This window comes from Bacillus rossius, chromosome 1 (assembly GCF_032445375.1).
Source record: "Bacillus rossius redtenbacheri isolate Brsri chromosome 1, Brsri_v3, whole genome shotgun sequence".
NCBI classification, from domain to species: Eukaryota; Metazoa; Arthropoda; class Insecta; order Phasmatodea; family Bacillidae; genus Bacillus; species Bacillus rossius.
Window position 1 is genome coordinate 84,428,602 of NC_086330.1, and position 25,283 is coordinate 84,453,884.

The following is a 25,283-nucleotide window of genomic DNA, read 5'->3' on the forward strand; positions in this document are numbered from 1 at the left end:
AAATATTATGTAGGTCTAAAAAAAGTTAGAACTTTTTAGTCAGATATTTTCATTATGTTAAAATAATCAATATTTATATTATACATCACTTTTCCCCCCATGCAGGAGAAAATAATTGCCTGAACTGTGAATGTGGGTCTGCATCCGATCGTTCACTGTATATTATCCACCAGAAAAACGTCATAGGAGTCTTTGCTGTGAGTATGCGACCATATGTTTTAAACGAAATATATACAAGTTTATTCTCTTCATTACCACGTTAATAACAAAACTAATCAGAGAGCTGGTATACAGTGTTTTTACCTTCTGGTCTGAAAACTGTCAACTTTAACACCAGTGTTGTGTGATTTTTGGAGATCTGTATTTATCCTTATAAGTAGCTGACAATTATTATCTATTTTTAACGACTATTCTCCGTAAATTACGTTAGCTGATAATGTGGGTGTTAGTATCGGTTCGGAATTACTGTGTTAAATCTGGCTTCTCAATACATATTTATGTGGCCGGATGTAGTGGAAAAACTCTACATAAATAACCCTAAAACATTACGAATACGAAAATCCCATGGAAATTATGTCCCCACCTGATGAGAAAATCGTCCGTGATCCTGAAATACTCGTATTTCCCTATTTTCATGATCTCGGACAGCCCTATTCTTAAACAACTGGATATTCGTTTTTTCAAAGTGTTAGTATTTAAAATCAAACCGAATTTGAAAAATAAACTATTTTTATATTCCATAATTCTAATATTCGCACAGGCCTACTGGTATGTAACTACATTGTCCAGGCTTATATGTTTTACTAAGTCTCAATACCAAGCTGTTGGTTAAAGCAACATTTTTTAATTAATGACAAAACTGAGAATGTTTTAGGTTACACTTGTCACTAGGTGCCAATAGGAAGGGGTGTGGTGTTCCAGGGCACGGTGACGGACGTGTTCGCACCTCTGTGCATGTACCAGTTGGATGGTCGCGTGTGGTTGTGCCTGGCATATGTGTGGGTCCATGTGCACCTGTGTGTGCCACGCGTCGGCGCCCGAGTGGAGGTGTGGAATGCCCACTGCGTCGAGGACTGCTTGGTGCTGTGCGAGAGGGGCCACTTCACCGTCATGTGAGTGTGCACTATGAGTATTCATGAGGACTGTTTTAAGCTCATGTAAGGGAAATCAAATTCTTTCTCTAAGGAATTCAATTTATTTGATGTACTAATTTTTAACTTCATTTGCTAACTCAAGAAGACATGTATTAACTCCTTTTAAATTATCCATAGGTGCCAGTGCTACAAATCTAAGTATGTTGTTACAGCAAGGTACAAATTATGCTACACTAAAACCTTGCTCGTACGGCCCCCAGTTCGTACGTACACCTCGGTCGTACGTACAGATTTTCGAAAAAAAAAAAAAGTTTAAATATATGAAAAATTGTAAGAAATATGTTAAAGTTAATTAAAATACAGTTGCAACTACTGCAGGTGACCATACATAATGCAACACAATCTCAATATTAATAAGATCTGGAGTACAAATAGATGTTTAGGAAAAGGCTTCTTCGAATACAAGTTTAGTGTCAATAGTTCAAGGAGGATATAGGAAGAAAGGAAGTAGTGGGGGAAGTAGTGCTCAAGGAGGAGTTAATGGACGGAGGGAGACAGCGTGAAGTCTCGAGTTGAACACAGCATGGGATGGTGATGAATAGCCAACCCGCATGTCGCAGTGGGCCAAGTTTTAGGCAATAGCAGTTCAGAGTTACTGGGTTTTAATCCCAGGGAAGGGATGACTATGTACACAACGATGAGCCCAACAGGAACTAGCGTGGGACGGCATGTGCGACAGTGACGGCGGTGACGCAAGCAGCGCGGAGGACGGCATCATACGTCCACTGCATTGGCTGCTGGAGACCCTGCAGCTGGGCTTCGCTGACGCGCTGTGGATGCGCGCCCAGTACTGTGCACTCCAGGAGAAGTTCCGGCAACTGCTGTCCACGCTGCCACCGTGAGTCTCGCTGCCCTCATCCCGGCGAGTTGTGCTCCCGATCATTGTGGCTCTCTGGCCTTGATCACCGACTTATTTTATTCCATAGAACAAATAGCTTCAGAATTCATACTTTGTAACTCTGTGCTAAGAGTTTGTTACCTGTGCCATCTTAGCTGTCACATTATATAACTTTGGGGCCTTTGGTAGATAACGATATTGTGCAAGGGTTTTAAAAATGTGTCTCATTCTACATGTGGTTCAAAATTGTTTTTATTATATCACCTTAGAGATAGTTAAACTAAATTGCTTCAGTTACCATAATATCTGATTATTTGCAATAGCAGCATTCAGGCAAATAATTAAATAGTACTCATTCTCATTGTACGTCACAACCACTATCTACCGTACACCAATAAACTCTCAGATAAGGACATTATCATTTTAGTCAGTTTTATGACATGACGGTGAATAAGACAAGACAACTAATAAGTACCATTTATTGGAGATTTTAACAGGAACATAGTGATTCTTATGACTTGTGGCAGACAAACCTCGATCTTAATGGACTTTTTTTTGTGCAGACAACTTGTTGATGAGGACAAATATTCTTGCACAGTCAACTCTCTACAGTAGAGATTGCACTGGTCCGTACAGGCAACTGGGATACACTGATCCATTTTGGAGAGCATGTGTATGTTAATTCAACGTTTAACTGAAATTTTAGAGCAATTTCATGATTTTTTGGGCAAGTGACAATTTTCAAAGGTGGTTTCGTTACCAAGAAGTGTTCAGAGGAGTGTCTCTCCAAGCAGTGATGGTGTGTGTGCGCAGGGAAGACGAGGCAATCGCAGTGGACCTGATCCTGGCTAACTTGGTGGAGCACATGGCACGGGACATGACCTACCACACACTGACGCTCAAGGCCGTGTTCCTGAACCACGACGAGCAGTGCTGCGTCACACGAGAGGTGAGGCTGCTGTGCTGTCGGCAACAACGTCTGCTCAATCCTAATAGAACCTTGTTAATTAGTGATGACTGCGATCTAGGTCACTACGAGTCAACAATAACACATCCCTCTTCTGCCATGCTACTGCCAGGTTCTCTGTATTGGAGCTCGGTGAGGGGATTCTGTTAGCAAACAAGATTATTCATTTGAGTGCATTTATTTTGGCTTTCACTATTTTGTAAAAGCTGCACAAAGCTGAAAGTTATTTTAACAGCATATGGTTTCATTCCTTGGCTGCAGTAGATTAAGTTCTTGGTTATATGGCACTTTGAATTAGGTACTTCATTGGAATATGTTTTACTTAGCAACTGGTTACATGTATTTTTGAACATTGTGGATACTTCTCATTCAAACCAAACAGGTTTTGAAAGTATTTGAGAATGACATGTCTTCTAGGCTTGCTTGTGAATGACTAGTGTAACGTCAACAAACCACAGCTAAAAAGATGGTCAAGTGCAAGTCACGCAGCTGCATAAAAATCAACAGGCAAATAAAATATCTGAATGATTTTTTTTGTAAGTAATTGGCAAATCAGAATAATTAATTTGTGTGATAGTTTGAAGCATGTAATCACAGACCCATCCTAATAAACAAGTTTATTTTTTCTTTCAAATTTAGGTTTAATAATTGAATCCTGTGTAACTCAACAAGCACTTTTTTGTCTCAATCAATTAATTTTTTCCACACATGTATACCTAAATATATTCATTTAAATTAGCTTAGATGTGCCACATGACCGTGCTCTGGGAGAAAAACTTCAAGGAGTTTTTTGTAATCCATAAAATTACGACCATTAGACATAGACCATATAGAATATGATTTTGTAAAAAAATAATTGTAATTAAGTTTATAATACTATTTGTTGTAAATTGTAAACTAAAAGCCTTAAAAATTATTATTGTATTGTTTGTATAATTTATATACGTTATTATTATGAAGCTCGCCTGCAGCAATAATATAACTGAAGCAGTCTACGAATTTTAGGCCTGGGTTATAAAAATACCTTGAATTCAAAGATAAGCATTTAAAAACCTCTAACATGATTAACGGTCTAAGAGAAACTGCAGTATATTTGTGTTGTTCCGGTGTACATACTAGCAATAAAAATTTACACGCACGCACACACACTCACATACACATGCGCACATACACACATACATACATACATACATACATACATTTCATTACAAAAATATGTTGAGATGGTGACCAAATCAGGTTCTCCGGTGCATTATTTATGAAATTAGTTTTTATGTGTAGTCTTGAAATAACTGTCTCTTGAGTGTGTTATCACTACCTTCAGTTTTCTTTAAATAATGATATATCAGTAAAAAATTTAGGCAGTAAAAGAAATTATTGTTTTTATCTGTATTTGGGTAGCACATTTTATGCATTTTTTTTTTTGTTAATAATGTGTTATGCGATCCTTATGTGAGTTTTTTTACTTGGGGTAAAAGAATACAATTTTGAAATTGCACTGTGTGGTTGATAATGTGTTGATTTTTATATTTTTAATAAGTATTCCATGAATACCTATAAATTGTTTGATTAAAATATCTCAGCAGTGTGAGTAAAGCATCATGAATTGTGCTGTTATACTACGTCTGCCGCCCGCCGGCTGGCCATCATGACCTGTGCCAATAAGTCAAATGGCTGACTACTGCACTGGCGTTCAGCTGTGGGAGGGGAAAGATCTAAAAATAAACAGCCAGAGTTTGTGTGTGGTGCCTTCTGTGAGTGCATGTGGCCACATGACTGTTGATGGTTGTCCGCTCTCATATTTGTAAAATGCCAGTGAGCATAAACAATATTCAGGTTTTCATGCCACAACATTATTGTTTTAACGTAATATTACCCACGCTTTCAACTGCATCTTTCCATACCAAAACTACAGCCATCGGTGGTATTTTGAAGCACAGCTTTTATATTCCTCCAGCTAGTTTTTTTTAGACAAAATTGACAATAAAGAGTAGCTTGCCACCTTACTGCTCTGTTGAAAGGGACGGGTTAAAAATATACATACAATAAATGTGAAGGGAAACAGTTAATTAAACCATTCTTATCTTTTTATTTTTGTTTTTAAGTGTGGAAATAGGATGGTTCATAAAGGTGAGAGGAAATAGAGAATTGAGCGTAGATCAGCCACCTTGCCTCCTTCCACAGTAACAAAGTAGGATAGAAAGCTGTTAGGAACACAAAGCTTTCACTTCTATCTGTGGAACCCTACTGGTCATCTGGAGCGACCCATATTCAAGGAAGACCCTAAAGGTGAAAATGTTAGATTTTTATGCCCAAAATTATAGGTGTGATCCATACTCGAGGGTGATTCTTCTTCTGGTAAATACAATATTTTATACAAACGTTACTGTATATTTTTAAGACTGGGCTAAGTATGTACAGTAAAATAATGGTTAATGTTTCAAGTGTGAATATAAAGTTAATTTTGCTACACAGAAATTAACAGTGAAACCTCATTACGAAGTACCTCATTTGAAAGGATTTTTATCTTTAAAGTAGAGATGGGTCGAGTCTTGGTTTATCGAGTCGAGCCGAGCTGAGTTGGGTCAGATTGACTCGACTCGAAAACCAAGTCACATACATATTTTATCAAGTTCGAGACTCGAAACACGTTTCGAGTTAAGCACCAACATCGTGACATTATAGCACTTTATTATAGGTTGTCTTAACGTTTTCGCCAAGTCATTAATACAGCAAGAAATGATAATGACCTTTAAACAAAACAAATCCCGTGCTAACCCAACCTTGCCCGCTACCGTGCTACGGCGCTATAATAGGTACAAGTGCAACCAAACCTAGGCCTACCTTCATTTATGAACGTGACGTCGTAACGTGATTTTGTCGATAGTGGCGACAGTTTATAGGACAAAATTATGTCACATGACCATTTTATATAAAAAAAAATGCTTGGAAAACAGCGTGCACTGTTTTCATTTTGTTTTTCATCCTGTGTTTACTTCAAATACGGTACCGCATTTGTTTACAAAATACGTCAAAGGATTTTCACTGAAGAAAAATTTGTTGCAAAACGCACATATATTAATAATCATCACGTTTATCGTGCCCCGTTTATAATAACTCGTATAAACAAGAGATTTCTGTAACCTAAAAATATAAACACAAAATAATTATATTATAATATTTAGTAAATAACACCAAGCCGTGAAACGTGAAAATGGCTGCGTGTTAAGCCAGCCAGCCTTGCATTTTGGAACTAAATTTAGCTGTGCTCCGCTACGCAGCGCTGAGTGTCAATAACGTTTAGGATAAAATTACTTTCTTTTTGTTTGAATAAAATATAATAATAACAACGCTCATGCATTTAATTAGGCAATCAGTTACTGATCGCCAAATAAAATGCTTGAAATATTTATTTAAAAACATATTTATATTCTTGTAGTTGTAACAAGTTCCGGGCGAATAATCTTGCCGCGGAAAGTGTATTTACATTGAGAATGTGACAATGTGACAAGGCCTATATCCCTTGAGCTGTTTGTTCATGTGGGGATCTGCCGGTGGATCGGGAAAAAAAAGTTACGTAACTCGGGAAGCCTTCTTTTCACAGACGAAAGAGCCAAACTCCCGATCGTACATCTTCGTTTTTTTTTTTGTTCATTGTAAATAAATATGGCGGTGTTGATAAAAGCAAATACCATAAACAAGGCAACGGTATTTATTTGTACGCCGCCATATTTTTCGTTTGCAGTGTGTCCGTGAATGTTTATTTTGGACAACTCATGATAACTATGGTCAATTAGGTTAGGTTAGCTACATTATAAATACTTTAAAACATTGTGGACGGTTGATATGGTTAGGATAGCTACATTAAAGATACTGTGATATCATGTTGAAATAAATCTTAGTTTTTTATATTTAAATAACATAATGATTTGAAATAATCTTTAAAATATTTAAATAATGCAGATGCATCTTGGATACACAATTTTTATATCAATGGGCGTAGTAATATTTTATTTATCATATTTGACACAAAAAATTATAAAATTATGAAACTCGAACTGACTCGACCTCTTCAAAAATTTTGTGACTCGAACTCGACTCGACTCGAAATATGAATTGCAAAACTCGGCTCGGCTCGACTCGAAGCCAAAAAACCTCAACTCGTCCATCTCTACTTTAAAGTATAAATTTTCTGGTCCCTACAAGCTGCTTTCCATTTTATTTACATTTCATTATAAAGTTATTTCAATATTAAGAGCAAACCTGTGGGTTTTACAGTATGTTGTAATGAAATTTCACTGTAGTTAAAAAACTATTTACATTAATACAAATAATACAGAGGTTCAACATAAAATAGTGAAATTGGAACTTAATTTGCAAAACTGATAAACAGTACATCTCTTCCCCTCTTTCCTGTTAGTCCCCACTAGAAAACTTCAACATTTGGGATCCTTTGCATGAGCTTTGAAGAGAGCATCCCTCTAAACATTTTCTAGGAAGTTTCCTTCATGCATATCTGCTCGCATCAAAGACACAGCTGTTATTGAAACACTGTACGGCTGAATGACACATTGCCCCTGCGTCAAGTGTCAAGGTGCTGGTTGCAGGGCGTCCTGGCCGGGGACTTGCTCACGGTGAGGGAGCTGGCAGCAGGGATGACCGCTCCCCAGGTGTCCCAGCACTGGAGGCACAAGAAGACGCAGCACGGCCTGTCGCCCCGAGAGGCGCCCCTCGTGTGCTACCTGACCGCCGGCTGCGGCCACCTGCTGGCCAGCGACGACACCGGCAGCCTCCCCGCGATCATCGCCGGGCCGACTGCTGTCCGTCTGCCATCCCTGCTGGGCGTCATCGTCATTATTCCAGTCTGCCAGCTGGTCTTCGAGTGGTTCAAGGTGACCATCATTTGCCCACGTCGTGAAAATACTTTTAATTTCAGTTGCGAGTGTGGACTCGCAGCTTGACACTGATTACCAACACGCACTTTCAAATTAAAGGCGTGCGGAAGCCTGTGCATTAACTTTTCCTGTGTATTTGTAGGAAAAACTCTATCTCCAATGCCCTCAGCCTCGGATCCTCGCAAACTGTAGTCAAACCATGGACCTTATTTACCTTGACAGCAATCAGGAAAAAACTAAATTTCACTTATGGGCTAGATCGCGTGAGGATGCCCGTGGCCCCCCCCCCTGTAATTAAGAAGACCCTCACAGATGGGGCCCACTTGCGCTTGCAAAATCATGTCGGTGAAATGGGGGTGATAAACGTAAACATCGAAACTATGTTTTATGAAAAAATTTCTGGACACATTTAAATTTTCTACTAATTTCTACTAATGCATGTAGGCCCAAATGGGCTGTATACAACATACAAGCACTCCATTCATAAATTACTAGTGTTGGTTAAAACCCACATGAAAACTCCTCCTTCTCTCTAATTTTCGCTGACCCCCCTTGCGAATCATACTGATTTGCGCCCCTGCTTACGCCCATAGTTTATTTTCTAAATTACTGAATAAACTGCACAAAAAACCATAGATGACAAGGCTTCCCCAAGGAGAAGATGAAAGTTACTATGTAATAAGCAGAGATGTTTAGGAACGTGAAGAGATCACATTTGTGTGAAAGTTTGTTCATAGTTCTATCAGCAACCATAGTTTGATGCATGCCGCACATAGCAGCTGTTAGCGGGTGTTAATTCCTTCATTCATCCTTCCTTCCTTCCTCCCTCCCCTCCCTCCATCACTTCTATGCTCTCTCTCTCTCTTCACAACCACATCACCAGCCATGTGTCTCCATTAGCGCCCAAGTAGTGCAGCTGCAGTCACCCAATCTCAAAACGTGCCCGGCTGTTAAATGCTGCTGCTGTGACAATCTACGGCAGAGTCTTGCGTGCTGTTGATGGGAAGGAGGCGGTACTACTTCTCCTTTCCCCACCTTCTCAATATGTGTAGCCAATCGACGCCGTGCTCTCTCCTCTTGTTGCCTCTCAGTTCTTCCTCCACCTACAAGATCCTGCCTAATGCTGCTACCGATTGACTGAGGTGAAAGTACATCACGAAATCTCCGTGCCTACTCCTTCCCGTCCGTTTACGAGTGCACTATCTTGAAAGGTTAATCACTTCAGACTGTCCATTTCCAGACTGGTCCCCTCTGTCCGCTTACGGACGCCTCTCTGCTGCATTGTATGGCCGCCGTAACTGGAAGAAGAATGCAAGATAGTTGCAGGCAGTTCCACATCTGGTTTGATTTTCCCTTGTTCTTAATTGTCACAATAGAGAAGCTTTTAAAGTGTGTCAAACGGGCCAGATTTTGCTATTGTGTGATGTGGGCACATGGAACCGCTTTTCAAAGGAAATTCTCTTGACTACTCATTTACATTCGACCTCATGCATGCTTTGGCAGGGAACCCCTACCTCATTAAGACCTATGAATAAGACGAGTAGCTGGTAAACTGTCCTTGGCATTTGCACTTACGCCACGCTTCTTACAATTCTTTGGCTGCCTGTTGCAAGGTAACCTCCGAGATCAAGTGTGTCTCAACTCTTCATGATCTCCTTCCTGGAAGCTTCCCTCAGGAGTGGAGGAGCAAGTATCGGAGAAGTTCCATCAGCTTCTGTGTGACACAAGTGTGTCACGAGTGTTCACACAATGCTATTGTTCATTAGATGTTTTAAGGAAAATAGAATGTAATTTTTATCACCTACTTGTGGGGCTCGTAGTGCATAGAGCGTAGTGCTTGAACAGACCATACCATGTGGTAAACCAGAACCCTTTTAATTCTTTGTACATACAGGAAAGCTTCACTATAAAGAACATGAAGGGACCAAAAAATAGTTGAGTTTGTTATACTGAAGTTCTTTATACTGAAACATAAGCATTGTTATAAATATGTATACCGATAAACACATGAAACACCTTAAGTGTTTTAAGGTTCAGTATCTCAGTCATTAGTCTATGGCCGCTTGAAGAACCTGTTCACATACTCTCTGCTGATGCTTTGTCTATGGTCAGGAGACACATTGTAGGCAGAGCTGCCAACCTCAAATCACACCCATCAGTAATGACAATTATATTAAAAAAGTACGCGTAAATCATGCACAATAAATTTTTCCTGAGGAATTATGACACACACAAGAGAAAACAAAGGACAATAATATGCAAAAAAAATTAAAAATGTAGGCCTATGTATATGAATACAATGAAAATTAATGAATCGAAGAAAAAAACTATTTGAACAATACAATCATCTGAATATGTAAGAAATGTCATTAATTTTACAGGAAATTTTCAACCTTCAATTCAAAGTATTCAAAGTTATACTTTTGAACAATTATATTTTTATTTGCTTCTTTTATCCTGGTTGGATAAGAACTGTCTTATAAACAAACAACAGAAGACAAAAAAAAGAACTTGTAAACAATAACTCTGCGTTCGTTACTTTCGTTTTTTCAGATGTAGCGAAAAAACTATGATATGGATTTATTGCTCGTCATGACTATAAAATGTTCCGCCTGTTTCTTTAATTCAATGTGCCCTCTACAGTCATCCCTTCCACCATGTGCAATCGAAAAGTCAAACGTGCATACATTACAAAACGCGTGGTGTTCCAAAACATTTGAAGACAAGCATGGCCATTCTTTTGAATAGTTAGGTCTTAGGTCGAAAGTTTTGAAGAATTGCGTTCTTTTTTTTATCCCCCAGATACACGCTTCATTTCTACAACCGGCCGGTAGCCTACAACTCACGTAGTTTCGGTTTCCTACCACGTTCGTGCAACTTTGGATTTCACTCAAAAATTGAAATTAAAAAAATCGAAGGGTTGGGTTAGGTTAGTCACAACATGCTTGTTTTCATTGATTTAGCGGCTGAAGTGGCGTTAATACCGAAACGCAAAACTTCGGAAATCTTCGGAAATTCTTGCAGGGAACCGAAACTACGTGAGTTGTAGGCTTCCCACAACCGGCACTGAAGAACACAACACTATTGAAAAAAGGAAAAAAATTTCACGTCTGTAGACACGACAAAAACAATATGGTGGAAAAAAATGAATTTCAAGAAATAAATTAAAACAGCACAGGTTAGCCAAAGTACCGTACAAAAATTATCGTGATGTAAGTAGCCAACAAACGAAAAGTCCGAGAATATGTACTATTTGTATCGTACAACGGACGTAATACCATCCCATTATTATTTCAAAACACGAGAATTAATCTACTCATGTCGACAGTACATGCGCACACATACTAGTTCCGTTATTGTTTTTGTTTACGTACACGCTGTTACGTTTGAATAAGAAAATTAAAAATAAAGTACAAGTTTTTGGATGGTAATTTTTTTCAAAATTTGCCTCAAGGTTGTTCGTTCAAGTGAATATTTTTGTTTCAGGAAGAAACGGACCGTCGTAAAATTCGTTAAGATGAAATAAAATTCAAGGTTATTATATACGTTTTTGGCGGGACCAAACAATGAGTTCGGTTAAGTGAAGTGTTCGTTTAACTGAAGTTCGTTGTACTGGTGCTTTCCTGTATCTAAGTACATGTATATTTGCTAGAAAGTTAAACTCAGAACCTTCAGTACATGTGGCCAAAAACTGCTATATTCAATTATGTAGCTACTCTGTTCCTTTTCATGTTTTTACAACTATCAATCTGATATTCATCATTAAAGTAAATAAATGTGTTGTGCTATTTGCAAATAAAACTGCTTTACATACCTTCTTATTATGTTCTACATGTCAGTATATATGTAGATATTATTTACGGGTTAATTTTATTTTTGATGCCTTTGAACATTGTAGCAGTCTTTTTAAGCTTTGATCATTTTCAATATTTAATTAAATTTTATTCTGTTCAAAGACAAAGTTTTTAAATTCTAATATAGAAATAGTTACAAGGAACAGTGCTGTTATTGTAATATCCGGAAGGCTGAAGGCAGTGGCTCTGTGGCAGGAAGTCAAGGTGCTGAAGTACCTGCAGGTGTCCCAGGACGACGTGAAGGGCGCACTAGATCTGAATGAGTCACTGCCGGTGGTGGGCGCGCTGTGCCCGCACTGCCACCACATTAGAGCGAGCCACCACGACTGCCCCTCGCGCCTCTCCTTGAAGCTCCACTTGGAGCTGCAGCACAAGACGGCGCCCATCGCAGAGAACCGTCAGAACGCTCCGTACTGCCACCTGTTGGGGCGTCTCGTGGACTACACCAAGGTCCAGGTGAGAGTCGGATCACACTCCAACTATGTAATCAGACTGGCAGTAAGTGGAGAGCAAGTTACTGGTCTTGATAGTAGTTGAAAGTGCAACATTTGATGTGATACCTTGTCTTATACAGTGAAACCATGTACAACGAACTCCTTTATAATGAAATCTTGTTATAACGAAGCAGCTTTTAGGTCCCACCGAAACGCTGTATAACCTTATGTTTTTGTACCTCTAAATAACAAAGTATTTTTTTCACAGTTACGCCAAGCTACAGGGAAGGAAAACTGAAAAATCTTCAAAACTTTTCTGTGGAATTGTCATATTTTTTTCCATTTGCTTTCTAAATATATTTCGTTTCAGCAAATAAACAAATACTGCTGCCATCTTACAATTTATTGACCATAGAACTATTGACATTCTGAAATGTACTTTGAATCTAGTGAAGTTAAACACATTGTACCAACATTAGCTAACAAAAAAACACTTTTGATTAATCAATGTTCCGAACATCACCTAGAAAATTTCTCACATAGCCCACTTACACAACTTTATATCTGTGTCCTGTTAAGATGCGCGATCGTTTGTAATGAATGCCGATATGCAATTAAGATTTTGGGAAATGCTGCTTAACTAAAATTCACATTAGTTTAATAGTTGTTTTCAAATTGTGGTAAAATAAATGTTACTTGATGTATTTTCTCGTTTGGAGTTTGTTTTAATGGATTAATTTTGTTTACTTACAAATTAGGTTATGGTTGGACAAACCATGTGCAATAGTTTATGATGAGACTTAACTTTCGGTGATGCATTTTTTGTTTCCAAATAAGGATTAAAAGAAACAGAAAACAATATTTTTTACCACGAAACTGAAAATTCTGTATTCTGTTGATCAGGGAGGCAAAAAGGTTGACGTAGCCAAAAGATTTAGGCCGGCTTGCACAGTCGTGACTTCAGGCAAAGTAAAGTATTTCTTTTTGATAAACCTGCAAAGATTTTGCATTTTTTTTACTCACCTGACTCTGCAGTGGCCCTTAGTATCACAAATTCAACTCTATTAACTATACAGCTCTTTATTTTTTAAGTACATATGTACATATCACTTGTTAGTTTTGAATTAACCTCGTTATAAACAAACCTCACTATACACACTCAAAATCAGTCCCTTAAAGTTTGTTATACCGAGGTTTTACTGTAAGACTAAAGGTGGTTTTTATTTTTCACAAAATTTGCAACAATAAGCAAGGTTATTTTATTTTATTTTATTAATATGTGTACTTTTATTTGACTGTAATTGTTTTATCTGACTACATTTCAAAATAAAAGTGCATAATAATTCAATTCAAAACATTACAATTCACATTATTTTTCTAGTTTATCGTGATCATAATTTTTTCAGGTTCCTGCTCATACCTTATGGGATTTTTGGAATTTTTATATTCAATTATTCATACATTGTTTGATATTATTACTAAAGTGTATTCACTCGTGTACAGTAGTTCATTCTTTTATTGAATTTTATATGCATAGGAATTTACAAATGTTCGATGGCAAAGTTTACAAAATGAAAATTTTTGAGTTTAATATGTATTTCAATGCCCAACGAACAATCATTTAGCTTTGTGAAATATTTGCACTGTTGGAAATCAACTTTGTACATTTTTCTGTAAGAACAAACTGAATGTTTGAACTATCAGTTTCAGTGTTAATGATGACCTCAAAGACTAAAGTGCATCTCATTCGTAGATTGCAGTGTGCATTTAAATGAGCATTATATTGTAAAATAAAATTTGTAATGAAAATTCTGGAAATACATTTTCTTGTTGTATTTCATTAAGAGCATCAGTTGATAATATTCATTTCTATATGTAAGGAGTTATAATTGAAAGATTCATCTTGGTTTCAACTGATTTTGTTAGCAATTATTTCTACAAATAGTTTTTCATTTTAAATAATAATTAGTATTTAGAATTGAATTATTTTTTGTACCAGAATGACTACAACTGTAATAATACTGTCAATTGACACCATTTTATGGTATTAGGAAATCAACAAAGATTAAAATAAAAAAAAATATTTTAAAACTTTTTGTTTTTTGATTTAGTAATTTGTAATTCATCTTTGTTCAATCAACCTGATTTTCGAGTGTTTCTCACACCCTTTTATGATGCATCTGTTTGTGAATTAGAAGAATTTGTTCGCTCAAATATGTTCAGATCACCAGACATAAAACAGCCTCCAAAACTGCAGCAAATGAAGAACTACCATCGCTTGACTCAAACAAGTTGGAATCAAGTAAGTTGGAAACTTTAAATACGGATAAACTTCTGAATATTGTGAAGTCTCTCTGCGGAAAGATAGACAACCTTAATTATGAAAATTTAATATTGAAAACGCTTCTCCTGGACACTAGAACTTGAAACAGCTGATATTAAGCAAGAGCTACTATTCATCAAACAAAGTATTAGTTCTAACGACAACCACAGTAATTGATACAGCCAAATCCTCAAGAAGCCTGGGAACAGCAAGTTAACGGACCCTGCGGTGAATCTGGGCAGCTCTGGTAACCGCAGTCTGGCCAGTGACCCACTTTCCACTCAGCACAAGTCGTGCACTTTCATGAATCCTTCCAACAACAAACAGCATGTTGACAGCAAGGGGTTCACCTTAGTGCAACAAAGACACAAGTCCAGAACTCAAGACAACTCTGGCTCTAAATGGGAACAAGATAAGAAAAAATCACCCATGAAAGTTGGATTCGGAAACACTTTTACTCTCAAAACCCATTACCAAGCCTTCCTTTCAAAAGACAAAAGCGTTACCTATTTGTGACTAGATTTGAACCTTCTGTTCAAGAACAGGAAATCATTGATTATATTTCAAGTGAGCTCAAATTGTCTCAAATAAAAGTCACTAAACTCAAAACAAAATTTAATATGTATGCATCCTTCCATGTTTTTGTTTTGGAAGCGGATTTAAACAGAATAAATAATATTGTTTTTTGGCCGAGTGGGTGCCTGATAAGGTGATAAGCCCCTACTATGGAAAACTACACCCTGAACAAGTCTTCAGCAATGTTTCTACTGCAGCAGAGTCTGTCAATCCTGGCACGCCTAGCCCTTCCCCTCTATCTGTCAATATCACAGCTTCTACTACCTCTACTTTGGGGTCTGGAGGAGCACCCTAACACGATTTTCTGTGAAGTTTTATTTAAAGGAGGGGTTTTCTATTATCAAAATGTACGAGGTTTGAGAACCAATTCTGCAGAGTTCTATGAAAATCTATTCAACTCTCACCACAATGTCATTTGCCTGACAGAAACCTGGTTTAATGATAATAGCATTAATTCTCACTACTTAACTGACCAATTTTTCAAAGCATTAATTCTCACTACTTTACTGGCCAATTTTTCATCTTTAGAAACGACAGAAATTCACAACTTATATTGAAGAAAAGAGATGGCGGTGTTCTGACTGCTGTAAACACAAATTTATATCTGCTCAACCATTATATGATTATGAATTTCGTGGTATAAAAACTATTTGGCTAAAATTTAAATTATTACATACCAAATCGATAATTCTTGGCAACATATTTACCACCTGATAAACTACCTAGTTTTTAATCTTTTTTTTTTTTAAATTTTTAGAAGACAAACTCATTTCATCTCAAGAAGATTCGATGGTATTAGGTGATTTCAATGTTCCTGGTGTAAACTTGAATTATAATCATACTTGTATCTACACAAGTGAAATCTGAAGCTCAATATTTACTTAATTTAAATCTAGTTTATGTTTAATCCAATATAATACAACTCAGCCTTCTATCAATCTTCTTGATCTCTGTCTATCTACAATATCACAGTTTCATGCAACCGAACTGCTAATTAAAGAAGATTTATCTCATCCGGCCTTAAATATTAACTTTACAATGGAATGTTTTCCTTGCCATAAATATTCATCATTTGTGTATAGGAAGTACAATGACTGCAACTATTTTGATTTTTATAACTATGAAAAATCATCTGTGGTCAAATTTTTATAACTCCTCTCATGTAAATAAACTTGTGGAACAACTAACCAACTGTATAACTGATAAAATCAATACCTTAATTCCTTTAGTTAAAAAGAAATCATCTAAATATTCTCTGTGGTTTTCCAGATATTTAATTTGAGCTCTAAAATCCAAGAAATATTTTCAAAAGCTATATAAAGGAAATAACAACATGCACTACTATGCATATTTTTCTTATCTTTGGAAGCAAGTTAAAATTTTAATTAAACGTGATAAAATTCAATGGATCCTTTTCACCAATAACAATATCAAGTACAATCCAAGAAAATTTGGAAATATGTAAGTTTAATGAAGAATGAACATTATGAACAACCTTCATTAAAAATTAATGGTGTTATATCTAATGATCCTTTTATGTTGTCTAATGTATTTGCTCAATATTTTTCCAGTGTGTACCTATGTGTCTTCAAGTACCAAACCTCAAACTACTATTAACATGTGTTTACAGATTATACCTGTCCCTAACATAATTGAAAGCCTTGTACTGTGGGGTATCAAAGCGTTAAAATCTTCTAAATCTACCGGACCCGGTGGCATACCTAATTTTATTTTGAAAGGTTGCTCTCATTTATTATAGTCCATCCACGGTAACCTCCTACTTTTCTGAAGCCCTGCTTTTCACCGGATCTACTTTAATGTCACTATGTATCCTTCCGCCGTATGTAAACAAAAACATTGCCATGTGACAAATGTCAAATGGTTTGTTTACAATCACCAGCTGTCAAAACAATGTGTGTGTGTGTGTGTGTGTGTGTATATATATATATATATATATATATATATATATATATATATATATATATAATTTGAATATGATCTAAGTATACATGTATATGTTCATAACATTTATGATACCCAATGGTAAAAATATTAAAAAATAAGTTTGTTAGCTAAAGAAATAACATATAATTTAAAGTAAATTTTTAGGAGAACATATAAATTTACAACATTTATGTAAGCAATAAATATCATCCTTTAGTACAGTTCAACACAGTTTTCTGCATCTGAAAAAAAAAGTATTGTAAATTATACATATGGCTGTCCATCTAAGCAATCTGGAAAAGACTAAGGATTGAAGGTTTAATAAAATTAACAAATTCAGATGAAAACATTTAAAAATGAATTTTCTTCTTTTATTTAATAAACCCCTACCATTTCGCCGGTTAAGGCCACAAATAAAAATATGGTTATATACATTTTCCTGAGTATACTTATTAGACAAAATCATAATTTTATGAACAGTAAAATTGTGGTAAAGAATTGACAGTAATTTCTATACCACTTATATGCATTATTTATTTGTGGCCCTGGATGGGGACTGGCTTTTTGTTTTCCAAGTAAGTTCACTGAAAAATGAAGACACACAACAAAATAAAATGTTTCACATACACCTATACGAATCCAGAAATGAAATTTATTATAAATTTATCATAATATGTGTAATATAAAGTTAATACATAAAGTTCCAGTAATCAACATACTTAATGGGAATGCATAAAAGAAAAAAAAATGTTTCAAACCCCAATACTTACAGTTGCCCAGGTGTTTATTACATACAGACCTCAATAAGAACACCCGGGTAAATCATCAAGAGGAACTGCCAGTACTTCACTGTCTCCATCTACTTGCTGTGTCGTAACCTCAAATTCTTCGCTGTCACTGTCTTCACTTGAACTATCCTTGCCGAGGTGGATGATGAGTGGAGGAATGGTGCCGCTGTATATGTGGACTTCTCTCTCCCAGTCTGCTTGAATTAGCTTCTCCACGTGATCCACACACCTCGCCCATCTAAAAAAATTAATGTATACAGTAAAACCTTTATATAAATGACCTGTTTATAGCAAAAACCACTCTATAACAAAATATGTTTGTTTCTGTCAAAACGGCATAGTAAACAATGCATGGCATGCTCTTTATTACATACAATTTTGAACTCACTCCACAAGAAACTATTTTTAAACACAACAAAACTCATTTAATGTGTTTTCCTCAACTATCAAAGCTATTATTTAATACTTGAAGTAACATGTTTTGTTTTATGTTATCTGAAAAAAAAAATTTATAGTGGTTTATTCAAGATATAATAAAGCTGTAAATATTTTCTATGTTATCAATAAAGGCTAAGAATGCATATGATAAAATATTTATTTCATAAGTTTTGTGTATGTTTTTGGTTAAAATTTGTCCCAGACAAAAACAGTGAGATATAGCGAAAATTTAATTTTTTGAATAGTTTTGATGATTTACTGTATATGTATTTCACTATAATAACATAACTTTTGAAAATACTAATGTGCAAGAACTACATGTGTAAATACCTATTCAAGTTCGCTAGATGAAAATATTTTAAATTCTCTACGTTGAAATTTTATCTGAATATTGAAATCTGCCTACAGCACTGAACCCACCATAACTTTAAAGTCATTGACACAAGATTAAGCATAACAGAAAGTAATATCACAATTACTAATAAATACAAAACTATTTATGGAAATGAAACAATTGCAAATGGACTGCAATTACAAAAAAAAAAAACCTTGCAAATAAGTCACCACTGTTGGATCTAGAAACTACACAGATATGTATGAATCACATGGGAATAAAATTACAAACACAAACACAAACACGAACACAAACACATACATGCAACACATTTTCAAAACGACAACTACACAAATTCAAACCACTTATTTTTACCAATTGTTTTAAAACTGTATTACTGGTATATGAATATACACAAAATGATAATCACACTATACACACACTAGCACACAAAGTTATCAAAAGGAATGGTAGGACCAGGCTGCTAGGCAACAATACTTACGTATTATGTAAAAATGTATGGTAAGGGTTTTGCTGAAGCTTGAGGAATGTTCTACAGGAAAATAAAACAATTTCTACTTCAAAAGGAATACCCCATTGGTCATGCAACATGAAAATACCTCTCTGGTGTGGAAGCATCAAGAGCCTCTTTCCAGATGGCTGCAACTGCATCATTGTCAAATCTCTTGGCCCGCCCCACGTTACTATTGTAATGGTGTTTACATTGAGCCCAAACTAGTTCGATTGCATTATAGTGGCAGTGATAGGGTGGGAGTCGTAGAATTTCGTGGCCATAGTTACGAGCCAACTCGTCTACCTCATATCTGAAAAGTGTGTTAGAACAAGGCGTAAGAACGTAATTTTTTGCAACTATCTCACTTTTAAAGAAATGCTGTAAAAAAAACGAAATAATATACCGTATTCGGGGCTTGTTTTGTTTAGCTATTCTCAGCAGCTCCACTTTCAACAAATTATTTTCATGTTTTATCTCATTCTTCTCCAGCCACGCGATCAGTGCATCCTTGGTCCAGTTCGTTGTAGGTGTTTTCTCAACCTACGTTATGCCAACATTTAACTAAATACTCAAGTAGCTGATAAGAATTCATGACAGTAGAACCCTGTTACAATTTTACTGCTTATAAAGTTTTCCTGCCTATAATGTATTATTTTTCAAGTCCAATATTTTCCCTATAAGGACAATGCATTTAATTCCTGGATATAATGTTTCACAAATTATGCGTTTCGTGCTTGTAATGTTCACTTCATAAAATTTTAGAAGACGAAAAAAATTAAAAGCCTTTGTCTATACTGTCTATGTATATGTGTATGTTAGCAGTTAACTGCCTGTTGACACCCTTGGAAAACAAATAAATTCATAAATTTTTAGCCATTCTGTGTGTTTTCAAATGTATTCACTTAAATCACATGTTCAAGTGGCAAAAGAACTGGACTTAAGCATTTCCACTGTAAACACTGTCGTGAATTATGACAATTATACAGAAATGAGACAATTTTACAGCAATGAGACAATGTGTAAGTAAAGACAAAGCAGATAAAAGCTGGAAGCACCATGATGTTAAAGAAAAAATTGTTTTTGGCTTGCTACAAGCAAATTGGAGCATCAAATATATCTTTATGCAACTTGTTGAGTCCATTGGCAATAAATCCACACTAAAAAGTACTAAATTGAATTTCCTGCTTATGTTTTTTTTTCTTGTAGCCCCTTAAAAACAAATTATAACAGGGTTCTACTGTACTTATGCAAAGCAAACATGTGTATTGGCATATTGTCGTAATGAATTTCTAAATTTAACAAAGCATGTTAGTTTAGTGACTAGAAATTTTTTTGAAAATATTATTTTAATTTATTAAGTAAGGCAACAGAGCATTCATAAGTGGGTCCTTTTACCAAACAAGTAATTATGTCATTTTCAAATGCTATTTGCAATAAAAAAATTTTATTTGGTATTTCAAACCCTCTACTAAATTAGTTTGCACTACGATGTAATTCAATTACATTATATATATATATATATATATATATATATATATATATATATATATATATATCTGTGTGTGTGTGTGTGTAATCAATTTCAGCTCAAACATTATAGTTTATAAAAATGTAGTGTAGGCATACTATTAAGATAACAATTATTGCTGGCAAAATGTATTAGTCTCGAATATTCGTACTTATACACAATAATAAACACATGTAAATTTTTCACATTACAATTTGAGCAATAAAAAGACACTGCTTTACCATTGCACATACCTGGGTGCTGTGATATGAAGCATTGTCCATTATAATGACACTGGGTTCCTCAAGATGCACCAACATGTCTTCAAACCACATCAAGAAAGTTTCCCCATTCATCTCGCCATGGTAGTCTGCAGTCTTCTGACCTGAAAAAAAAAAAGTAATCCTGCTCCTGGCACAAAGCCAGTGCGCCCTCCAGCATTAACAACAATAAACCTTTTACCATCTCCAACAGTACGTCTCTTCGCAGATTGTAGACTCTTGTCCTGCCATGACTTTGATACAGTTCCTGAAAAATATATGAAATGGAAATGAAATACTTTGTATTGGACCACAGAACAAATTTTCAAATAAATTAATGCCTTGCCTCTCTGGAAAATCCATGTTTCATCAACAAATATGAAATTGGCACCTCTTTCTTTTTCTTCTTTATACTTTCTCAAGAAATCTATTCGCTGCAATACTATGTTTTCATTCTCTATCAAAGCTTTTCGTCCATCAACAGTTGTCCATGAAAATCCCATCTTCTTTAACAATTTATGAAGACTTGATCTTCCACCATAATAATCTATTTGTCTTTCCCTGATTTCTTTCAAAATGGTGTCGACTGTACCATTCAAACCTGTAAATTTATTGCATACATTAACAATACATGAAATAACAGAGGTACACAAAACTAAGCGAAACCACAACCCCGTAGAAGATAATTTAAGTGCACAATTTACATTTATTAAATAGTTTTAATAAACTTACATTTCAAAAATACTTTTAAATTAATTTAAATTTTGTAGTTTGCTTAGAGGAATTCTACATTGCAGTATTTTTGTCTGCAATGATATGACGATTATATTGCGCGTTTGTATTGAAGTTGTGTAAAATATTAGTATTTCAGCATTCAATTTAGCAATCAATAAGTTACAAGCTCTACACTGTGTTATAGGTAAATGTTTTGTATCGTGTATCCCATGTGATCCCTAGATCTTTATGCATGAACCTGTACATCCTATTGATCGTGTGGTGCATGTTTTTTTTCATTTATTCAGATCAAAGATCCTGAAAATAATCAAATATTGTGGTATAGCAAGAATAATTATCATAAGTTTAATAAAACATATATATTTTCATTATTATTCAACTTTAAATCATAACTCATTACTATATCACAGGTTTTTAGTTTTGGTTTTGTACAGGATTTTTAAACGTAATAAATTAGAAAAGCAAGCATCATCAATCACAGGATCAATATTTGCAGGATCATGCGATCAGGATCAATGTATCGAATCGGATACGCGATACTAAACTTTTACTGTTTTATAACCTTCTGTTACTTCATACACTAACACACAGTTTGTCTGGCTAAGTTGTGTTTTCATATGATACTTCATTACAATTAAGTAGGCCTATTGTTTATAAAATAACAATACCCCTATATTTTCTAAAGGGTTAGGCGGGGCATGACACTATTTTGCAATAGAATATATATTGTACTGGACCCTGCCACACAGTACAATTTAGCCAATTAAGTATCCCAATTTTTTTTTAATAACCATGCTTGCTTAGACCACAACTCACTAATTTGTAACCAATTACTGCTAAAGCGCACAACTGGATATTATTGATACTGGAAATAGTCATTATTTAACCTTCTGATACATCATAAAAGTTGAGGTTATTTAATATGTATACTGTGTATAACGATATAAACATTACTTGTAGTTTTAGAATGTAACAATTTTCTTTCTATCTTTAACCTAACCTTAAAAGGACGTGTACCTATTTCATATGTTTCACAATATTCTATATATCAATACCATATCAATAAAGAAACCTAACAAACCACCCAAAAATGTTAAGTATTTTTAAAGGACAGATTATATCGGAAAAAAACTGAACCGGTCAATCTGCATATGGATATATGAAATGAATACAATTAAGTAGGGCCTACCCCAGTGATATTGAAACTACTCTTCAGTATCAAATTTTTACCTTCAGCGTACATCCTGTAAATTGCATTCCTGATTGCATTTACTGTGAAATCGTCGACTGTGTCAAGTGACTTTCCTTCCTGTGGCCTTTTTTTCCTCTTTTTTCCTGGTGTTGAAACTTCTTCAATGTCTTTCTTGTAGTACCTAGCCAAAAAAAAAAACATTTGTCATAACACTTTTCCGGGGACCCGTTCACAATACGCAGTTAGGCAGTGTTCCAAATATGGCATTTTGTCACAAATATTTGCTTTGTGGTCACTAAATGGAAACATGACAGACTTTGTCCACGAAATTAATGAAGTATTTTTTTATTTATTTTGTGATCTCCCAAACAGATGAAAAACTAATTAAATGCAAATTATAAAATCACTCCCTTATGTTATAGTTAAACCTATCATAAAGTTTATAAACATCGTTATAAACAAACGTGTATCACACCCATAAAAATACTTGAAAGTGCCTATATTGTTATTGTTAGGACCTGAGTAGGCCTAATATGATTTTAGGTTAACTTTTCAACAGAGACGCCACATGGCGGTGTTGTCTTACACCAAAAATTATAAATTGGAAATAAAACACAAAAAACCTCGTGAGTTAAAACACAGGCCGACAATACTTAGGACACAGTCGATATTTTTTTTACGTGCATGAAAACGAAAAAAGCCTACTTACTTGAGAACAGTTGACTTTGCGATGTTGAGAAGAAACGCGGTCGTCTGCGTAACGTCACATTTCTTCAAGTCGCCTTTCCTAATTAAAACATATAAGTTCTGAGCGACGTTAATGATGTCCATCTGACGCTGCGAAGAAGTAGCTTTCCCCATCCCGGAACCAATTACCATTACAGCAATCACAAGAACCACACAAAATATCAAAACGATAACAAATTCCATCATTACAATAGTAGATAATAAATAATATAACAAAGTTAAAATACACAATATTAACACAAAATCCTGAAACACAAACTGTACGTTATTTCACGGTCAGTAATATATTAAAACACACTGCAATATGGCGTAACTGCAGACAAACGGCTGAAAGAGAAAACAAACAAGTGACTATTAACATTATTAATGCGCGACCACGGTTTCGGCACGTAATATTTTTTTACCGTTAACATAACGTTTTTATTTCACCAGAGATTTAAAAAAAATGTTCAAACTTAACAAATACCCAAACAAATTCTTAAATACACGCGGAAAGTCAAAAAATATATATTTTGGCTATGGAACTATTTCGTTCTAATCATTGCCAACACACCACTTCTCTCACTGTTTCATTTACACACATGCGAGATCATTAATATTAATAATATTGTACATAGATAGTTACTTTTTTTGTAAAATTTTATTTAACATCATTATACGGTAATTTAGTGTTAATGCATGTTTAATATGCATATGATGGAAAGTATTTTTGCAAACGAACCAAACATGCTGCATCCTGGTGTGTTTTTTCAAAGGTTCGTTTAAAAAAGTAGGAGGTTACCGTGGATGGACTATAGTACCTTTACTTCAACATATTTTTACCTCTAGTCTGAAATCCCAAGTTTTTCCTAGCAAATGGAAAATTGCCAAGGTAATTCCAATATACAAAAAATGTTCAAAATAGAATGTTACTAACTACAGACCGATTTCTTTAATCAATGGTTTTCCAAAGATTTTCGAAAACAATTGTTTTTAAATTTTCAAATTAGAAATTTGCTCTCTTGCTATCAACATGGCTTCAGATCAGGAATGTCCACTTCCACTAACCTGCTTACATTTCTCAATCCAGTATACACTGAAGTAACTAATATAGGGGTCAGGCTGATACCTGCTATTTTGATCTAGCTACAGCCTTTGACACAGTTAACCATTATTTACTACTTAATAAGTTATCTAACTTTGATCTTTGTGATAATTATATCAATTGGCTCTCCAGTTATCTTAAAAATAGATGTTTTTTTTTATGTATCCATTAACAATCACTCCTCGTTAATGTATAATGCTGCTTTTGGTGTTCCACAGGGTGGTAATTTATCACCCTTACTTTTCAACTTATTCATAAATTATATCAATAATGTTCTCAAAAACTCTACTGGTATACTCTTTGCAGATGACCTTAAAATTTATAGGTAAATTGAAACTACGAATGATTGCATATTATTACAATACAACATTAATGGAATAGATAATTGGTGCAAACAAAATTTGGTTACACTTAATAAACAGAAAACAAAGATAATATCTTTTACAAGAAAGTACCTACCACCCTGTGAATTATGACTAGAAGTTAGAGAATACCCTTATTTCCAAAACCTTACTTATAAAAGATCTAGGTCTAATATTAGAATGGAAATTGTATTTTCATAAACATGTTGATTATTTATACAGCACTTCTCGAAGAACACTTACCATTATCAAATACATCAATTTTTATGCAACCAATTCTGATTCAATTCTATCGCTTTATTTTTCTTTAATAAGATCTAAACTTGAATACTGTTCA

At 35.1% G+C, this 25,283-nt stretch overlaps 2 protein-coding genes across 2 annotated transcripts in view; one reads left to right on the top strand and one right to left on the bottom strand.

Moving 5' to 3' along the window:
* LOC134538782 (uncharacterized) overlaps window positions 1–25,283 on the top strand; it is a 62,186-nt gene that overhangs the window by 11,660 nt on the left and 25,243 nt on the right. The window contains exons 5-9 of the mRNA XM_063380277.1: window positions 922–1,112; window positions 1,834–1,992; window positions 2,806–2,941; window positions 7,567–7,851; window positions 11,904–12,164. Coding sequence (XP_063236347.1) covers window positions 922–1,112; window positions 1,834–1,992; window positions 2,806–2,941; window positions 7,567–7,851; window positions 11,904–12,164 — 1,032 coding nt within the window. The remainder of the gene's footprint in view (window positions 1–921; window positions 1,113–1,833; window positions 1,993–2,805; window positions 2,942–7,566; window positions 7,852–11,903; window positions 12,165–25,283) is intronic.
* LOC134538757 (uncharacterized) lies at window positions 17,047–24,291 on the bottom strand. The gene is made up of 7 exons (XM_063380240.1): window positions 23,463–24,291; window positions 22,792–22,934; window positions 21,173–21,427; window positions 21,029–21,094; window positions 20,821–20,951; window positions 19,463–19,599; window positions 17,047–18,011 (listed from the first exon to the last, which is right to left on the bottom strand). Exons 1-7 carry the CDS (start codon window positions 23,684–23,686, stop codon window positions 17,786–17,788), a joined length of 1,182 nt encoding a protein of 393 aa, XP_063236310.1. The 5' UTR covers window positions 23,687–24,291; the 3' UTR covers window positions 17,047–17,785.

What these genes read in the sequence shown, in the direction of transcription:
- LOC134538757 (XM_063380240.1), bottom strand. Translation starts at nt 23,686, where the DNA reads ATGATGGAATTTGTTATCGTTTTGATATTTTGTGTGGTTCTTGTGATT. An exon ending in TTACAGGATGTACGCTGAAG is followed by an intron (nt 21,428 to 22,791) that starts GTAAAAATTTGA and finishes ATAAATTTACAG; the next exon opens with GTTTGAATGGTACAGTCGAC. An exon ending in GAGACGTACTGTTGGAGATG is followed by an intron (nt 20,952 to 21,028) that starts GTAAAAGGTTTA and finishes TTTTTTTTTCAG; the next exon opens with GTCAGAAGACTGCAGACTAC.